General features: G+C 45.5%; 2 protein-coding genes across 12 annotated transcripts in view; both read right to left on the bottom strand.

Annotated features, from left to right (window-relative positions):
• The window catches only part of LOC118095856 (CASP8 and FADD-like apoptosis regulator), a 28,895-nt gene extending 10,563 nt beyond the window's left edge, over positions 1-18,332 (bottom strand). The window contains exons 1-7 of one of the 11 annotated variants that reach the window (XM_060281681.1): positions 15,357-18,332; positions 14,244-14,419; positions 11,382-11,832; positions 9,029-9,134; positions 6,756-6,891; positions 4,906-4,994; positions 514-559 (exon numbers count right to left, since the gene is read on the bottom strand). In XM_060281681.1, the coding sequence (XP_060137664.1) occupies positions 514-559; positions 4,906-4,994; positions 6,756-6,891; positions 9,029-9,134; positions 11,382-11,737 (733 nt within the window). In that variant the 5' untranslated portion in view covers positions 11,738-11,832; positions 14,244-14,419; positions 15,357-18,332. Of the gene's footprint in view, positions 1-513; positions 560-4,905; positions 4,995-6,755; positions 6,892-9,028; positions 9,135-11,381; positions 11,833-14,243 lie in introns of all 11 variants that reach the window. The other 10 variants (XM_060281686.1, XM_060281683.1, XM_035137173.2 and 7 more) reach the window with 10 other exon arrangements.
• Positions 1-20,444, bottom strand: part of STRADB (STE20 related adaptor beta) — a 161,622-nt gene that overhangs the window by 116,332 nt on the left and 24,846 nt on the right. The gene's annotated exons all lie outside the window — the stretch shown is intronic.

The raw sequence follows: 20,444 nt of genomic DNA, 5'->3' as shown, positions 1-20,444 counted from the left end.
CTGGGCTGCGTACAGCACATATTAAAAATCGTAAAACATCAGACATAATTCCCCCCCCCCCAATATAGGGAAACTCACAATGCTATTTAATGTCAATTTGATTAAACAAATTGCATAGGGGATCCAGAAGTGTGTTCAAGATCTGTGGCTGTTGAAATATGACTGTTAAAAACACATTAAAACAAATGGGGAGGGTTTGGTGCATATTCCTGCATAAAGAGATCCAGATGCCCGAGCATAAGACAGGCACTGACGTACAGTGGTTAGAGCGTCAGGTTTGGATATGGAAGATCCCAGTTCAAACCTTTGATCCGTCTTTCCCAGCACTCAAAAGAATGTTGGATGTTTTCTTTACAAAACTACATTTCTGGACTGACAGTCTGAACAGCTCCACCCTATACAGTACGTGTCTACTCAGAAATAAGTTCCACTGAGCTCCAAGGGGCTCACTTCCAAGTCAGTGGGTACAGGATTGCAGCACAAGGCTACTAATGATTAACAGGCCTTACTTACCCTGAAAGGCACACTCTCCATTTGACAGCCTTCCTTGGTTCGCAACCTGCAAATGAAACCAACAACTCATCACATTTCACTTCTTGTTAAAAATTCCACCCTGGAAATTCTTAGGAAAGGGAGAGACAATATAGGAAGGCAAGTATTACGACAATATCTGGGTAAAGGTCATCAAGTTCCCCTCCCTATTCTAGAGCTTAGGCCGCAGGGGTCAGCAAACTTTTTCAGTAGGGGGCCGGTCCACTGTCTCTCAGACTTTGTGGGAGGCTGGACTGTATTTTTTTGGGGTGGGGGTGAATGAACAAATTCCTATGCCCCACAAATAACCCAGAGATGCATTTTAAATAAAAGCACACATTCTACTCATGTAAAAACACCAGGCAGGCCCCATAAATAACCCAGAGATGCATTTTAAATAAAAGGGCATTCTACTCATGTAAAAACACACTGATTCCCGGACCGTCCGTGGGCCGGATTTAAAAGGTGATTGGGCCGGATCTGCCCCCCCCCCCGGCCTTAGTTTGCCTACCCATGGCTTAGGGCCACGCAGTGGATGCAATCTGTAGTAGATCCAGGACTTACAAAAGGAAATCCTTCTCCCAGAAAGACACTATTTGTGATGGGATCTGCTGCTACAAGCAATACGTGAAGGACTTTTTTCCTTGTGTCCTAAAGACCACTCTTCTTAAACAACTTGTGGCTTTTTGAAAATATTTTGGATTCTCTTTTCAAAGGGCTGTTCGTGTTGCCATTTTTAACTTCCCAGAATGTGTTCAGCTAAAGCTCTTGTAAGCTAACTGTCACGTGGACATTGGAAATTTTGAAGACACTGTTGAAACAAGGATACTAAAAGTCTGGTTTTTCAGTCTTCTACATGGATCTATTGGTTGGCTTTACATGTTCAGAAGAGCAGTGAGGAGTTAGATGCGTAAGTGACTTATAATTCTGGTAATTTGCAAAGGGTGTGTGTGCATATCGCTGTTGCATATGGAGTATCTTTAAAAATGATTTATTTATTTTTTTAAAAGTGGATTAAACACATTCACAGAGGATAGAACTATGGCCATACCTTCGCCATATACCTAAAGCACCATTATACCATTTTAATAGTCATGGCTTCCTCAAAGAATTGTGCAGACTGTCGTTTATTAAGGGTGTGGAGAGTTGTGAGGAGACCGCCTCACAGATCTACAATTCCTAGAGCGGTTTAACAATCAATCTCTCTTCCCGGGGAAACTCTGGGAGTTGTAGCTGTGTGGAGGGGAACAGGGGGGTCTCCTAATAGCACCCTTAACAAAGTAGCCCCTAGGGTTGTTTGAGGCAAAGTCACGACTGTTTAAAGTGGTATAACAATGCTCTAAACGTGTGGCCCAAAATGGAACCTCCACCAGCAGTCGCAGAAGCAAAGCACGACACGGAGAATAGCTGCTGTCTTCATGCCCTGCTTTAAGCTTCGCGAGCATCTGGCCACTAACTGTTGAAAACAATATTCTGGGATGTAGGACCTGACTCTGCAGGGTTAGTCTTATGTTCTTCAATTGGAGCACTTGTTCACTTAAAAAAGGGGTGCGTGCTTACGTGCCAAGATTTACAGTAGCGTTAACCAGATATGATTTATGGCATTGTGGGTTTGCATGCACACACAGCAGAATGTGGTAAGATTCTAGATTGGTGGCTGCTGGCTGTGAGGGACCTTTGTATCCATTTCCTGCAGCTTCCTGGCATTTCTGGGGAGACACAAATGCTTGCCCCTTTGTGTGAGTAGGGCAAGTAAATATCCCTTGCTCGGTAAGGGACTCCTGTTGCTGATTAATTAACTCTCAGAACTTATTTGGAACTAGTGTATTTCAGCCCGTTCAATAACGGGCGCTAGAACATCCTGGGGTTTGGAGAAGCGCTTGCGCAGCGCTTCTCCGAACCCTGGGACCTGTCCTTGCTGTCGGCGGCAGGGGGACAGGAACGGAGGAGGAGAAAGCGCTGCTTTCTCCTCCTCCGTTCCTCTCTCCCAGCCGCCGACAGCAAGGAGACATCCTGGGGTTTGGAGAAGCGCTTGCGCAGCGCTTCTCCGAACCCTGGGACCTGTCCTTACTGTCGGCGGCAGGGGGACAGGAACGGAGGAGAAAGCGCTGCTTTCTCCTCCTCCGTTCCTCTCTCCCAGCCGCCGACAGCAAGGAGACATCCTGGGGTTTGGAGAAGCGCTTGCGCAGCGCTTCTCCGAACCCTGGGACCTGTCCTTACTGTCGGCGGCAGGGGGACAGGAACGGAGGAGGAGAAAGCACTGCTTTCTCCTCCTCCGTTCCTCTCTCCCAGCCGCCGACAGCAAGGAGACATCCTGGGGTTCGGAGAAGCGCTTGCGCAGCGCTTCTCCGAACCCTGGGACCTGTCCTTACTGTCGGCGGCAGGAGGACAGGAATGAAGAAGGAGAAAGCGCTGCTTTCTCCTCCTCCGTTCCTCTCTCCCAGCCGCCGACAGCAAGGAGACATCCTGGGGTTTGGAGAAGCGCTTGCGCAGCGCTTCTCCGAACCCTGGGACCTGTCCTTACTGTCGGCGGCAGGGGGACAGGAACGGAGGAGGAGAAAGCACTGCTTTCTCCTCCTCCGTTCCTCTCTCCCAGCCGCCGACAGCAAGGAGACATCCTGGGGTTCGGAGAAGCGCTTGGGCAGCGCTTCTCCGAACCCTGGGACCTGTCCTTACTGTCGGCGGCAGGAGGACAGGAATGAAGAAGGAGAAAGCGCTGCTTTCTTCTCCTCCGTTCCTCTCCCGCAGCCGCCGACAGCAAGGAGACATCCTGGGGTTCGGAGAAGCGCTTGCGCAGCGCTTCTCCGAACCCTGGGACCTGTCCTTGTTGTCGCCGGCAGGACAGGAACGAAGGAGGAGAAAGCGCTGCTTTCTCCTCCTTCCTTCCTCTCCCGCAGCCGCCGACAGGAAGGACGCGGGACACAAACCCCTACTTCGTCGCCGCTGCTTCGTGGCCTCCTGCCGCTCCTCTCACGGGCCAGGGAGGGTTGTGAGGAGGAGGTCTCCGCCGGCCTCCACCCTCGCTTCCCTGACGTTCTGGCCAGGAGCGGCGGTTGGAGGAGGCAGGGGGGGGGGGAGAGAGTGCGCGCGTGCAGTCTCTGCTGTCCAATCCCTGTGTCGCTGGGGCACATGCGCAGTGACCCAGGGACACACGGGACAGCTTGGACGCAGGGACAACTTGCAAATTATTATATAGGATGAGCTATCATTCTGTGCTGGATAATAGCCCTTTCGCTACAGAGAAAGCAGTTGCTATCCTTTTATTTTGATGGATTACTTTAATTTAATTTCCGCTTTAAACGTGCATGCAAACCCACAAGCCTTCCTCCTTATTATTGTGGGGCGAGAGAGCAATCCAGACACTTCTGCTCTTCATCTCTTTGGCAGAGCAAAGACACTGGGGGAGATGTGCAAGCAGGTGAATCAGGATCACAATCAGTGTAGATGTGCTTTTAAAAATTCAGTTGAATGGATATTATGCACACACACACACACACACACACACTGCATGAACAAGGCCACCAGGTAATTGTGGCTATTATAATAATTTGTAATCCACTTTTTCCGGGGGGGGGGGGGGGATCAGCAGCAGACTCTAAATCAGTGTTTCTCAACCTTTTTTGGGCCACGGCACACTTGTTCCGTGAAAAAAATCACGAGGCACACCACCATTAAAAAAGTTAAAAAATTTAACTCTGTGCCGCCCTATATTATAATTATGACTGTAAGAAACACTTGCCAAATATTGCTTTCCGGCGGGTTAGTGTTGTGTATTGGCGGCCACCAGGCTCGTTTGCACTGAGCTTTGGGAAAGAGGAGAGAAATATTGCTTTCCGGTGGGTCAGCGCTGGTTATTGGCGGCCGCCAGGCACGTGACAATGCAAATCGCCCTTCTCGTCGCCGCACGTCGCGGCACACCAGCCAGCGTCTCGCGGCACACTAGCGTGCCGCGGAACAGTGGTTGAGAAACGCTGCTCTAAATTACATTTATGATAAAATAAACATGCAAATAAATGAACAGCAGGCTCAGATCTCAAAATGGCAATGAAATACAGTATATATTCCTCTCTCCTCCCCGCACAACCTTTGGGTATGAAGTGTTAGGATCGTGGGTTCCCACTTAATTTTATTTTGATTTTAAATGTGACTCGAATTGTATTTTAAACTAATCGTTTGATTTTGTGTTTTTAACGTATTATTATATTTGGTGTTAGCTGCCCTGAGTCCAGTCTCGGCCAGGGAGGGCAGGGTATAAATAATAATAATAATAATAATAATAATAATTGTTGTTGTTGCTGCTGCTGCTGCACCATCCTTTCTCCCAAAAGCATGACTTGACAACCATTTCAGTGCATTGGGTTCATTCACACTTACCCCTGGAGGATCAGCAATAGACAGCTCAGGAAATGATGCCTGAAGTCTGTTAGCACATACAGATGAAGAGCCAAGGGGATGCTCTGGAGCTGAAAATTGAACACAGGCTCTCACAAATGCTATAAACAGTCATAATTCCCTAGCAGCGTAATTTTCTACTCCAGCCCCATCCATTGCTTGATTTAATTTTTTAGTTGTTTGCTTTAACGAAACACACATCCCTCTCTGAACAACAGGCATGTGGTACGTCCTTGCAGTTGATTTCTATTTTGCTCCATAATCACCGAACAATTAGTTCTGAATCTGCAGTGTAGCTGCAATGGTTCCCTATAACCTAGTTGTGCTTTGTCTCTTCATAGTTTTAAGTGTGGAGCTTAAAACTCATTGGGACTTAATTTTGAGAAAACACATTTTACGATTAGGTCATTTGTGGCCCTGGGCCATGGCCTATCGTGAACACATGCTGCTAAAACTGTGCCCCCGCCTTCCTCCCAGAAGGAGAGGAGGAAAAAACACCCGCCTTCCCTTTACAGAATTGTGGGTCCTTGCACCCTTTCCATAAAATGTAAAATGCTCAGGTATGGCACAATCAGGGAAGACCTTGCATTAAAAGAATAAATAAAGTGCCCTTCATTCCTTCCCCACTTCTGAACTGGTAAACAACACTATGCGCGACTCATTTATACTCAGAACGCCTCTCCCAAATTGAACAGGCCCAAACCCTGTGTTAATATTATGAGTGCCCCCTCTGGTAGGAGATTTGGAGGGCAGTAACTGAGAAAATCAGTAGGCCTTACATTTAAACAGCACCTCTCTCCTCAATAATCCTGGGAACTGTTAACAGTGATGGTGTCAGGGACTGGCAGAACAAGTGTACACCAGGGGAAAGGAGGCTGGAGTCTGACTTGGAAGACAGAGGCAGTGATTTGTGGCGACCTGTACGAGCCAGGAGGCAAGAATCAGAGGCAGGGGAAGCTTCAGAGCTGAAGGAAGAGGAGGAAGAGGCAAGCTAGGCAAGAGAAGGGTTGGGTGCTTCCACACCCTCTTCTGCACCACTGTCTCCCAGAACCATGAGAGATGTGAAGAGAGGAGAGCAGCAGCAGCAGATTCTATGCAGGTGTAGTCTTCGGAAACGTTCACACAGCCCGTCGGAAGGTACATAAACTGGTGAAGGGGGAGTGCTTCCCAGTTGCAGGCCTGGGAGTAGCTGCCGCAACACTACATTGGTGTGCTTAGGTATCCAGAGCTGTAGAGGCGACTGTGTTACTCTTTGACAAGAGTAACACTCATCATTCAGCCTGGACAGTGAGGTCCAGCTCTGAGGGCTTTCTGGCGGTTCCCTCACGGTGAGGTGAGGTTACAGGGAACCAGGCAGAGGGCCTTCTCGGTAGTGGCGCCCGCTCTGTGGAACGCCCTCCCATCAGATGTCAAGGAAACAAACAACTACCAGACTTTTAGAAGACATATGAAGACAGCCCTCTTTAGGGAAGTTTTTAATGTCTGATGTTTTATTGTATTTTTAATATTTTGTTGGAAGCCACCCAGAGTGGCAGGGGAAACCCAACCAGAAGGGCAGGGCATAAATAAATAGAGTTAACTCTCTGCCGTGGTCATTCCATTGGCTGGGAAACAGCCTTGGCAGGTGGGGAGTGTAGCTCTGCGCGCTAAACTACCCAGGATTCTTTGCAAGGGATTGTTGTTGTTGGAATGCCTACTTGGGGGTACCCAAGTGAGACGCTTTTCCACACAAAGCAAGTGCTCAACCACTGAGTAACCGCTCCTACCAAGAACGTCATGTTCAATTTCTCTTTAATACTCTATTCAACGTTAATGTTATTTCACAGCCTTACCTTCCTGCTTGAACTTCTGGATCCTCTTCACCAAGTCTCTCCTGCACATGTGCAAGAAGCAATCTTCCAGAAAATCTAGGCGGCTAGGAGACACCAGGTCTAGGTTCTCAAGGTCAGTTATAATTGTCAGGAAAGTCTATGAGAGATTAGAACAAATGTATAAGACAGCAGACCAAGCAGTATGCATCCAACTTGCAAGTAGGCCAGAGAAACAAAATGAGGAACAATATGCTTTATTTTAATATTTCAGAGGGCATAAATATTTTTTCTTTTTCTTTTTGGTTGATGTGTACAACCAACACTGGCGCTAGCGTTTCCTACATAAGCTACCTTGCGAGTAAGCACAAAGTATTACTCTACCCATCTGAAAACACTGCAAAGCAGATTTTCCCATTTTACAGATGAGGAACTGAGTCCAAGACACGGTGGCATGAGCACAAAGCTGCCAACACTGTGAGTTTACTGCTGAGCAGAATTTGAGCCTGCATCTTATATGGAAAGCCCTAGACTTTTATTTACAGCAGGGGTGGGGAAACATTTTCAGTTCAAAGGCTACTTGGCTTTCTGGACAACTTTCCAGAGGCCACATTCATTTGTTCAGTAAGCTAGCACAGTTCAGTATTTACAGTAAGCTTGTTTCTACAAAAATTCACAACACCCAGGCAAACAAGAGGCGTCATAAGGGTTATAAGGGAAATATTCCAGCCCAGCAAAAGCGCTCAAGGACTTTGTGGCAAAGGACCAGTAAGGGGTGTGGGCATGTGAAAGAGTCTCATGGACCAGATATGGAAGCTTAAGAGAGCCACATTCAGCCCTGGGCCCAAGGTTCCCTTTATCCACTGGGTCAAATTGCAGAAGTGTTGTTACCTATCACATCGAGAGCTGAAAGAGAGCCTGAAGCTCTTGCAAGACCAACCAAAATAAGTTCTCAGATGAATGATTTGCATTTCTTTCCCCTGCTCAGTCAACTACAGAACTCTTGACTCATACCTAAGACATATCTCATATACGTATGAGACATAATTTCTAACTACTGTAAATACAGTACTGATATTCCCCTTGTGAGACACAGATCAATACTTTCAAAATTCCTATGCAGGAACAACTGCACCATTAACAGCACCCTTGGGTGGGGGTGGGGGCGGATGGAAAGAGAAAGAGAAAGAGGAACAGAAAACTTTCTTTTCTCTACGCAGTCATTTAGAGTTTGAATTTGCTTTGCTCCAATTCCTCAGAGCATGTAACAGAAAACATCCAACTGAAAACCAGCTTTAGAAAGAAGGAAATCAGAGTTGTTGCTTTTACAGGTGTATTATTACATGGAATGCCTATGGAAAGGTGCTTACATTTTTTGTGAAATTCCAGGAAGGCAAAAAAACCAAAACTAAAAACTCATGAGTTGACAAGGCAGCCACCCAATGCCTTTCCACATTGCCCTTCGCTGTCTGGATTTGGTACCCGGTTGGAATGACAGAACGATGCTCTCTGCTGAATTTAACATGATGGGCTATGCTACCTTTGGGACACGCCGAGCCAAAAGCTGTTTACAGCAACGTCCGACCAAACCCGTTAATATATTTGACTTTTGTGGGAACAGATTCTTCCACCCACACATCTGAAAGGGCATTATAGTACTACCGGTAGCCCCATCGCTTTATATCCTGATCTTTCCGTTCCACTGCGTTTATTCATTTTGCCCTGATCATCAAAGTAGAAAACCTTATTCAGCCCGAGGGCGACATTGCCAATGGTGGATGGGACCAGGCAGAACAGCAGCTGCAACTCTTACGTTGGCAGAGAACTCTACATTCCAGCTGTGCAAAAGTCAGAAGGTTTTTGACACAGCCATGTCTCTTCATCAGCCAAGCAAGAGGCACGATCACAGTTGCAACCCGACATTTCAGTCTGGCAAAACCACTTGAGGGCAATGTGTACCAGGATTGATGGCAGTGCCAAGGGCCAGGGAGAGGCCTGGAGGGCCACACTGAACTATGCTTTGCTTCAGGGTTTCCCAAACTTGGGTCTCCAGCTGTTTGTGGACTACAACTCCCATCATCCCTAGCTAGCAGGACAAGGGTGATGGTAACTGTAGTCCAAAAACAGATGGAGACCCAAGTTTGGGAAACACTGCTTGAGGTCCCCCCACTCTCAAACTTCCTTCTGCATATCTGCTCTCCTTCCATTAAAAGGAAGCACACGGCTTTTCACACAAAGGGGGCTTAACAGCTTCACAGTTTAGTGAAGCTCCAGGATTTCAGAAAGAGGAAACAAACCTTCTCTTTTGCTGTCTTCCCATGGGATGTATCGTTCATCATGAGGAACATAAAGGAACGCAGATCTTCTTCATCCAGTTCCTTGCTGATTTCTGCCATTAGCACCCTGTGCACCAACACACAGAGATTTGCCATTTGAAATTAATTCATAATCCCATTTCTCTTGATTGGGTCAGCCAGTACTTTGCATACCTCAACCCACAATGCTTTCCTGAACCAATTTTTTGAACACACACAAACATACCCTGCTTTTTTACACTACAGTATTTATGCTCATGGAGTGGAACAACCATTCTCCACCTGCTGTCCCAAAAACACTTAACTAGGGGTATTAAACACAATGGGTTATGATCCTCCACTCATGGAAGTCTCTTGGATGCAGTGAGTGGAATTGGAAGAGAGTGGTTAGGTTGGGTCTCTCTCCTCTCCTGAGCTACTCTTGATCCTTTGAAACAGTTTAAGAGGTTGCAGGAAAAAGGGGAAGTTTGCTTTAAAAAAAAGCACCTGTCTTCCCCTTTCTGTTCATGGAAAGCTCAGCTGGAGGAAACAACCTTCTGCAAGTAGAGCAGTGATGGCGAACCTATGACACGCGTGTCAGACGTGACACGCAGAGCCCTCACTACTGGCATGCGCCCCATCGGCCCGTTCACGCTGTCGTTGTTGTCCCCCCCCCATTTGTTCTCCCTCCTCCTACAGCTTGTCTCCACTGTTGCTGGTAGGGTGTATTATTCGTCATCTATTTCTGTTCTCTTTCCCCCCCAAAAAAGCGCAGCAGCTTTGGGGCACCCCCCCAAAAAAAAGCAAAGCAACTTTTGCACCCCCAAAGAAACCCTCCAAAACTTTGGTTAACAGCTCCCCCAAAAAAGCTCAACACTCTGGGCACTTTGTGATAAATAAGGTTTTTTTGGCTTGGTTTGGTTAAATAATTAGTTTTTGGTTTATTAATACAGTTATATATTACAATTATACATTTTTCTTATTTAAACTATAAATATCGCAAAATTATGGTTTTTTTTCTTGGAAGTGACACACCACCCAAGTTATGCTCACTTTTTGGCAAATATTGACACACCAAGCTCAAAAGGTTGCCCATCACTGAAGTAGAGGGACACAACCGGGCTTATTTCCTAGGAGGAAAATGCACAGGACTGCACTGTGAATTGCAAGGAATGAATGAATACTTATAGGCTGCTGTCAGTCCATGGTACCCACTCTGAGAGTGGATTTCTGCTGTATTTATGCACTGAACATGACAGGAGCGTTCCATCACTGCCAATGCAGACTTCCAGCAGAATCTCTCACCTCTGAAGGAAGTTGACCTATCTTGTATCTGCATAAGAAGCTGCTTTGATACTAAACAGAAGGCATGGTAAAGTCCAGATCAGTGTACACAATACAGAGCCTACATTGGCTCCCACTACGTTTCCGAGCACAATTCAAAGTGTTGGTGCTGACCTTTAAAGCCCTAAACGGCCTCGGTCCAGTATACCTGAAGGAGCGTCTCCACCCCCATCGTTCTGCCCGGACACTGAGTTCCAGCGCCAAGGGCCTTCTGGCGGTTCCCTCGCTGCGAGAAGCCAAGTTACAGGGAACCAGGCAGAGGGCCTTCTCGGTAGTGGCACCCGCCCTGTGGAACACCCTCCCACCAGATGTCAAAGAGGAAAAAACAACTACCAGACTTTTAGAAGACATCTGAAGGCAGCCCTGTTTAGGGAAGCTTTGAATGTTTAACAGACTATTGTATTTTAATATTTTGTTGGAAGCTGCCCAGAGTGGCTGGGGAAACCCAGCCAGATGGGTGGGGTATAAATACATTTTTAATATTATTATCATTATTATTATTATTAATGCTCTGACTCAGCAGAAGGCATTCTTTCCCCCCTCTCAGCGGTCTGGTTTACACCAACACATTAAAACTATAGTTTGAAACAAACCAAGGCACACTGCTCAAAAGCTCCTGCAACCTTCCTGCTGCAGCGCTGCTGACATAAGCCAGAGTCTGGCGAGTCAGGTTATCCGAATCCTGATTTGTGGTTTGTTTCCTGGCAGGCATTGGGCGGGGGGGGGGGGTGACACTGGACGCGGGGACAGAACCCACTTGCCCCTTCTTTGCATTTCATGCCCACACGGAGTTGGAAAGCATGGAGCTGATCTGATTTACTTTCTTGATTTAATTTGGATCTTTTCCTTTGGAGGGAGAAAAGGAAAGAATGCTGAACCGCAAAATATATGCTGAAGCCCTACCAAAAATACCGCCACCTGATCTTTCTTGATGTTTAAATATGAAACAGCCAAGTGAATGTGGTTACCTTTAAATCACTAGCTTTGGAGGAAACCAATGCACTCAACTCACCTGTACTTTGGTATCAATGGGGGATACCGGGACAAATTGGCTTCCACAGCTGCCTTCCCAGTCCCCAGGACTTTCCTCAGCAAGTCAAATCTCTTCAATCTGTACAGGAGTTCAGACAAGGTGCTAGGCGTCAGTATCTCCCTCTCGTTCAAAGCCACAAAGAGTTTCCGGGTCTCTGAAGCAGGTACGTCAGGAACAAGATCTCTGCACAAATACTGCATGGTTTCCCTTTCCTCCGCGTCCAGTTCCTGTTCAATTCGGTGAAGGAGGGCAGCTGGCACTTGGGGAACTGTCATCACAAGCCACTGTCCCTTTAAAAAGTCGTGTGTGTTTCCTAAACAGGAAAGCCAAGTCATCAGCCTTTTTCTTCTGAACACAATATCCTCCTCCTTCCCCCTTGATCTCCAGCAGCCAGGCTTTGCTTTCGGGTCTTTAATGTGAAAAATAAAAGCTGTATGAAGAGAAGAAGAGAGAGTAAAATAAGACCAAGAGATACACAATGTACCCAACATGCACTTAAGTTTGTTGTCTCATCCGCTGCAATCCTTAGGTCAAGCTTGGCCCTTGAACTGCTGAGGAGCTGTGAAAGCCTGCTCTTTTCTTGGTTGCATAAGACTCAGACTGAATGTAAAAATGGAATGCCCAGTTCAGACCAAAAATTCTATCAATCACACGGATTGGAAAACCCAAGAGGAAGCAAACTGGTCAAAAAACACATGCTGAAACAGAGAAGTCACATTCCGATAAACTACTCCCACACAGTTGAAGTCATTTTTTTTATTATTCTAAGGGGCGGGGAGGGCTAAGGTTGAGAGAAAGCGGCTTCCTTAAGGCTATGGCAGCTCAGTCTTTTACAGAGCAATCCTATACAGGACCCCCCCCCCAAAAAAAGTCTTATTCCCAGGTAAAGTGGGTAAAGGATTGCAATAAAAAGAACTTACTGGAGAGGAAACCCCATTAAACACAATGAGACTTACTTTGGAGTAAGCACACATAAGATTGCTATTTACATTTTGCCATGTCTTCTGGAGGGGAAAAAAGAGTTTTCATCCAGCTGAACACTAAACCACCAGCAATATGGAAATATTATTTTCAAAGCTTTTCATGCTATCACTCGGCACTCCAAATGACCCTAATTGCTATCGTCCAGCCCCGGACACTGAGGTCCAGTGCCAAGGGCCTTCTGGCGGTCCCCACCCCCTGAGAGAAATGAAGTTACAGGGAACCAGGCAGAGGGCCTTCTCGGTAGTGGCGCCCACCCTGTGGAACGCCCTCCCAGCTGATGTCAAGGAAATAAACAACTACCTGACTTTTAGAAGGCACTTGAAGGCAGCCCTGTTTAGGGAAGTTTTTTAATGTTTTGACGTATTTATCGTGGTTTTTAATATTCTATGGGGAGTCGCCCAGTGTGGCTGGGGAAACCCAGCCAGATGGACGGGATATTATAATAATAATAATAATAATAATAATAATAATAATAATAATAATAATAATAGGTGCAGTGCCTTCCAACTGAAAGCTTATAAAAATTATGGAGGGGAAGACAAGAGGACTTGTTGAATTCAGTGGCAGCTACTATAGCTTAAACCAGGCATAGGCAAACCTCAGCCCTCCAGATGTTTTGAAACAACAATTCCCACCATCCCTAGCTAACAGGGCCAGTGGTCAGGGATGATGAGAATTGTAGTCTCAAAACATCTGGAGGACCAGTTTGCCTTTGCCTGGCTTAAACCCATTCCCTGCCAATCCATCACAAAAGACTTTCGTGCTTGTGCACTTATGACATTTCCCTAGGTTCGAAGCAGAAAGAATTCAAAGAGACAATAAAGAAGAATGCCAAGGATCAAAATACACTTCTACCTGGAATGACTGCCTGGTACACAAGAGAACTGCTAGGAAAGGTTTGAGAGAGAAGCGGACACGGAGCAATGGATTCAAACTACAAGAAAGAAGATTCCACCTAAACATTAGGAAGAACTTCCTGACAGTAAGAGCTGTTGGGCAGTGGAATTTGCTACCAAGGAGTGTGGTGGAGTCTCCTTCTTTGAAGATCTTTAAGCAGAGGCTTGACAGGCATAGGTCAAGAATGCTTTGATGGTGTCTCCTGCTTGGCAGGGGGTTGGACTGGGTGGCCCTCGTGGTCTCTTCCAACTCTCTGATTCTATGATTTGATGGGAGTCTTAAAGGGACAGACTCTCTTTTCCCCAAATAATATCAACAAATAAGACTTTTGGGTTGCACTAGTTTGGTAAGGTTCAAATCCGCAAGGGTGGCCGTGAGGGGAAAGGAGGGGGGGGTACTCTGCCTTAAATTCCTTAAAGAAGGGCAGGATCAAAATAAAACAAAACAAAAAGTATGCTCTTCCCAGGCTGAAAAGGAGTATGGTGAAGACCTACTCCGAAGGAGAATTTCAGAAAATTTCAAATAAAACAACCATGAGCCTAAGGTTGCAAAATTATGTGGGAGGAAGCTCCACTGAATACATTTCTGAATAAAGTACTGAATAGGATTTATGCAGGCTACAGAGGTTTTGATCAGAGAACCGTTGTCTCTGCCATTAAATGTGCGCTCCCACTACTAGTAGACAGCATAAAATCTGCAGTCCATATCTATCTTGCCATTTATTACGAAATACAGTACGGCATTTCCCCCCCAAACCAGCATTGTTCCTAATTGAGAAAAAGGAACCTAACTGCATTTTAAGCTTGTAATGCATACACAGCCAGAAAGACACCCAGCCTTGTCCCAATAATGACCTAGGAAGCTCTGAAGACCAGGTTAAGCCCAATATTAGGATACAAATCACCAAAAGAATATTAACTTCTTGGAAATTTCAGCAAAGACACGACAAATCAAACCTACCTAGAAATTAAAACTGCCTGTTCATAAGCCGGCTAGATCCTTCTCCTCATGGGCAAAAGTCTTGAGAAATTACAAGCCTTCTATTTCTGCTGTCCAGATAACGTTTTTCAGTCCTGGAATTACAAGCCTTCTATTTCTGCTGTCCAGATAACGTTTTTCAGTCCTGGAATTAGCTCCTGGGGGACCAATGATGACAGAGGAAGTGGGCTCTCCATTATCTGACCAGAAACATTCATCCTTGAAATACTACAGGAAATACCACTCTTCACACCCAGATAAGAAAAAAGTCATGTCTCCGACATTCCACACATCACATGCATACTTTTAAAAATCAGTCATCCCCCTTGATGTATTTTCTTGCAAAACAAAGTAAGGAAGCCAAGTCAATTTGAAGCACTGAAGAGCACATATACATTTCTCCGTCTCTCAAACAAACATTCACACACCCAGCATACTTGACCACCCCCGCCATTCAGAAAAGCCCCTCTATCCATGAAGGAAGCTCCTGCCATTTAAAAACAACAGTGCTTAAATTTCCAAATTCCCGTTTTTAAAAAATAAAATAAAATAAATGCACAAGGGCCTAGCGCCCACAGATGCCAAGTTGGGGATTACTGTCTTATTCTGTGACATTTATAGTATTCCTGCTGTGTGACGATTTGTTTTAAGACATCTATAACTAATTCTTCCACAATTGTGTAGCTCCGGGTTCCTTGCTGAGTCTAGATATCAAAACATAAGAGGAACTTAAACTGTCACGGGACTAGTTCACCTGACAGGATAAACCAATCTATGGCATGAGGAGACTGCTTTATTGCACGGAGCTAACACAAAGTTTGGCTTAGTGTGTTGTGTGAAGTGGGATTCATGGTTAAGCGCCTCCCTCACGAGCTACAAAATTATCTCAAGGTGGCGGTAAAAAGGATTATGAAGGAATAAAGTCCCAGCAAGCTCCTCCATGGGAGCCTACATGTTTATGCAGGATTGGAAAAACATAGTTTGGCTTGCTGTGTAGTGCATATCAGGTTCACACACTCTCGGAATAAAAGCATAAACAATTAACGAGTAGTAATAATTCCAGATTAGTAGCCATGATCTCCTGTTGAAACTTACTGGTTTCTCTCTCCTCCACCTCATCCTGCTTTAATTTAAAGTAATATGATCTTGGTCATGTTGTTCAGATGCCAAAGCAACTACTCTCTTCCGAATTTAAAAATGGAAAGCATAATGCTGGTGGTCAACAAAAGAGGTTTAAAGACTCTCTCAAGGCAAATCTTTTAAAATGTAGTATAAACGCCGACAACTGGGAAACACTGGCCTGCGAGCGCTCCAGTTGGAGAACAGCCTTTACCAAAGATGTCATGGGCTTTGAAGATGCTCAAACTCAGATGAAAGGGAGAAACGTGCTAGAAGGAAGGCACGCTTGGCAAACCCTCACCGTGATCAACTCCCACCCGGAAACCAATGTCCCCACTGTGGAAGGATGTGCGGATCCAGAATTGGCTTCCACAATCACTTACAGACTCACTGTTAAGACCGTATTCATTGTTGATGATCTACTGCAAATCACACAACTCCTGACTGAGCTGCATTTTCCCCCTCCTCAGTCATGTACACATTTGTTGTTGTGTCCGACTCTTCGTGACCCCCTGGACCAGACCACGCCAGCCTCCCGCAGTTTGGTCAAACTCATGTTCGTAGCTTCGAGAATACTGTCCAACCATCTCATCCTCTGTTGTCCCCTTCTCCTAGTGCCCTCCATCTTTCCCAACATCAGGGTCTTTTCCAGGGAGTCTTCTCTTCTCATGAGGCGGCCAAAGTATTGGAGCCTCAGCTTCAGGATCTGTCCTTCCAGTGAGAACTCAGGGCTGATTTCCTTCAGAATGGGTAGGTTTGATCTTCTTGCAGTCCATGGGACTCTCAAGAGTCTCCTCCAGCACCATAATTCAAAAGCATCAATTCTTCGGCAATCAGCCTTCTTTATGGTCCAGCTCTCACTTCCATACATCACTACTGGGAAAACCACAGCTTTAACTATACAGACCTTTGTCAGCAAGGTGATGTCTCTGCTTTTTAAGATGCTGTCTAGGTTTGTCATTGCTTTTCTCCCAAGAAGCAGGCGTCTCTTAATTTCGTGACTGTTGTCACCATCTGCAGTGATCATGGAACCCAAGAAAGTAAAATCTCTCACTGCCTCCATTTCTTCCCCTTCTATTTGCCAGGAGGTGATGGGACCAGTGGCCATGATCTTAGTTTTTTGATGTTGAGCTTCAGACCATATTTTGCGCTCTCCTCTTTCACCCTCATTAAAAGGTTCTTTAATTCCTCCTCACTTTCTGCCATCGAGGTTGTGTCAACAGCATATCTGACGTAACCTATGTACACATTATACATTTAAAGCACACACACACACACCTTAAAAACAACAACAACATTGGGAACTGTAGGTTGTGAAAGGTGCTGTGAATGGTAGCTCTGTAAGGGGGGAAACTACAATTCACATGATTTTTTTTTGGGGAGGGAATGCTGTGATGTACATAGAACTCTACTGTCACTAATTAGGATGTGGGGCTTTTCTCTGGGAAACTCACAAGAACTCCGTCCAGGCTAAAGGGGAAATAACTAATAATTCAAAATGACGCATGTAATCACATGCCCTTTCAAGATTGTGAATGAGAATTTCTCTTGCTAGGGGAAAACACTTGCTTTTGAATATAATTATGATTCAAACAGAAAACTCCAAATAGGAATACAATGCCACTTATATGACACCTGTATGATAGGAAATAAACCTCCATCCATACCTAAATCCTTTAAATGTGGGGGATTTTTTGCCTACCTACTTGTTCCAATCATTCATTACTGCAATCTAAGCTGATAAAGGATGCTATCAGAAATAGGATTAATTGTAAATAACTGGATTTTTGTGCCTTTTTAAAAAACCACTTCAAGTTAATGAATCTGGAATAAGGGTTCCAGGCTGTTATGTCGCTTTGCTATGCATTCCTGCCATTGCATCGCTATTGTTGTGTTGAAATTGGCTCTTGGCATATTTATGTGGGAGTTTTCCTAAAACCCATTAAAGTGACCAGAACAACTGTTCACGCTGAAATCATGCGCTCGCTTACAAGGGATCTGTTACTTTCCAACAAAACCACTGGGGTAAAGCTATCAACAGGATAGGGCTCTCACTGAGCTCATGTAAGAAGTTTTTAAAAAATGTCTATGACTTTCTTCTCTTGGGGAAGGCAGGCAAAGGGCCGAAAGGTTAAGCCATTCTCGTCACAGCCTTGGATGTTCCCTTTTCATTAAAGAATAACCTTTAAAATAAGAATAATGCTGGCGGAAATAGGGCAACGCGTAACGCCCTTCTAATGCGTACTTTGGCCCAGAAGCAAAACCGAAACGGCGTCCTTGGCGCACAAAGCGCGCATATCCTGTTATCACCCGATGCAGTTCTTTTTTTAAAAAAAAAGCTGTTTATGTCGCAGCTCAGACGTTAACCCTCTAAGTAACCTCTTCTTACAAGCCGACTCCCTTTAAAAATAAAATAAAAATCTTTATTCAGAAGTATCCCCAACGTTTAATGGGGTCGAGAGCAGAGGCCCCGCAGTCTGAGCTTGTACACGTCGCAAAGAGGAGAGACGCGCCGCGCAAACTCTCAAGCGCGCGATTCGGCGGGGCTTACTTCAGAGTAAACCTGCATGGGCTCGCGAAAAATGGGCGCCGATCCCTCCTCCCATCCGGTTCACACGACTTAGGAGTTATTCCAAGCCGCACTCTCAGAAGCAGCCCGGTTTTAGCTGCGGTTCCTTTTTCTCACCGCCATACAAAGCGCGCCATCCCGGCGACACCGCTCCTTACCTCTAAGCAAGCCCTACTCGCACTACCCCACCTCTCGATCCGGGCTCCCCGGTGGCTTCCGCTTCTCAATACGGCAGTCTCCAAACTTCGGCGTCCGCCATTGCCCGCTGATACAAACAACTGCCTTGTTGGCTAGCCTCCCTTTTGGGGGAGTGGCGCCGAGCGGCGCGCAGTTCCTCCGCGGACCAGAAGAGCGAGTCAGCTTCCTTCCTACGCGCGAGGAAGCCCCGACGGTGCGTACCGGGTCGGACTGCAAGTGGTTAGCAAAAAAATAAAAAGGGAAACAAATGCTGCAGAGCTTCCTCTACAACAAATAGGACGATTTCCTCCTTCCCCCGCCAATACTGAATGGAAGAGTCATTCAAAAGCAGTGGTTCCCAAAGTGGGTGGTGCCACAGGGGGTGGCAATGGGATTCCCTAGAGGGGTGCAGAAGGTATAAATGACTGACTTTTCAAAGCTGGTATCCTTGGATCAAGTTCAGCCATTTTGTTGAATTATTTAACGTTTTAATTGGATTTTGAACAAATGGGCAGTTCCGATTTTGCGTTTTTATGTACCGTGTTGCAAACTTCCTTAGTGGGTTGCGCAAATCACTCTTCTGAAAAATGCTTTTAATGGGATAAGGGGCACTGGATCAAGGGGTCTGGGCGGCGTGCCCGGAAAATTAGGGAACCACTGTTCAAGCATTGAGAGGCTGGGGAGGTTAGTACGTACAGTAGTTACATTACATTTGTGGTTGGGGAAGGGTTATGCTTGGGACAATGACGTTTATGGTGCAACGTTTATGTACGTGCGAGAATATATAACCTCCTTTGGGAGGTACGGTATTAGATTTGTATTTGCCGGTTTAGATAGATTCCGCCTCGCGCCTGAAACCACAACGGAAGTCAAATTAAAGCGAAAGAGGAGAGGCCGCAAACCAGGAACCGAAAACATCAATGGACTCGAAGCACTTTACATGGTGAAACGCAGCCAAACATCTGGAGGGCCGAAGTTTGGGGGTGCCTGGTCTGTTGTAAGCTATGTTTTACCTTAAAGACAGAGAAATATATTGTGGGATGACTTTTCCCACCCATTCTAGAAAATTCATATGGCAGAATGTAAACTTTTGCTACTACAAGTTAATTTATTCAAGTATAAATTGAATAAATTTGGGAGACAACATTTGTCTGACAAGTGGGATAAACATCTAATAAAGTACATATTGGAGAGTTTTAGTTTGATTCTTATTCTCAATTTTAAAATTGTTTTAAAGGAACCTCCAGACAAATCCATCTGTTAATCACTTCTCACACCATATTAATGCAAAATAGGTTTTTGTTTCACAAAGTTTAAACAGTAATAGTAGTAGTAGTAGTAGTAGTAGTAGTAATTTATTATTTATACCCTGCCCATCTGGCTGGGTTTCCCCAGCCATTCTGGGCAGCTCCCAACAAAATAATAATAATAAAGTGATTAAACATCAACTATTAAAACTTTTAAATATTAAACAGGGCTGTCTTCAGATCTCATATAAAAGTCAGATAGTTGTTTGTTTCCTTGACATCTGATGGGAGGGCGTTCCACAGGGCAGGCACCACTACCAAGAAGGCCCTCTGCCTGGTTCCCCTGTAACCTCCCGTCCCACAGTGAATTTGGACTTTAGTCATGGATCTCAATGTGACCTTAAATTGCTACCTGTTGTTTGGTTTCCTTTGTTCCTTGTTTAAACCCTACTTGCAAGTATTTACACATATAAGCAATCATTAGCTATTTCAGTACTCTACAGTCTCAATGATAAATTAACCAGTCAGTGCCCACCTAGCAGTTCGAAAGCACGTCAAACTGCAAATAAATAGGTACCGCTTCAAGCGGGAAGGTAAATGGCGTTTCCGTGTGCTGCTCTGGTTCGCCAGAAGCAGTTTTGTCATGCTGGCCACATGACCCGGAAGCTGTCTGCGAACAAACACCGGCTCCTTTGGCCAATAACGCGAGATGAGCGCCGCAACCCCAGAGTTGGTCACGACTGGACCTAATGGTCAGGGGTCCCTTTACCTAAGCACCATTGTATTTGACAGAGCTTACTCACGGGCATGAGTGCATAGAACTGGTCTAATAATTTAGATGTAAGGTGATTTCCTCCAACTTTACTGCAGAATGGCACTGACATAACTGACAGTGCAATGCTATAGCAAGTCTACTCGGGAGAAAATCCCATTGAGTTCAGGGGGGCTTACTTCCACTTAAGCTGCTATAAGACTGAATCTAAATTGACTTAAAGTTGATTGCTTAGACTTAATTATGTTAGGTCTTGCACTGTAAATCCAGTGTATGGTAATTTTAGAGCACAATTAAGT

This window comes from Zootoca vivipara, chromosome 1 (genome assembly GCF_963506605.1).
Source record: "Zootoca vivipara chromosome 1, rZooViv1.1, whole genome shotgun sequence".
NCBI lineage: Eukaryota > Metazoa > Chordata > Lepidosauria > Squamata > Lacertidae > Zootoca > Zootoca vivipara.
Note: the sequence above shows the minus strand (reverse complement) of the source record. Positions and strands in the feature narration are given on the sequence as shown.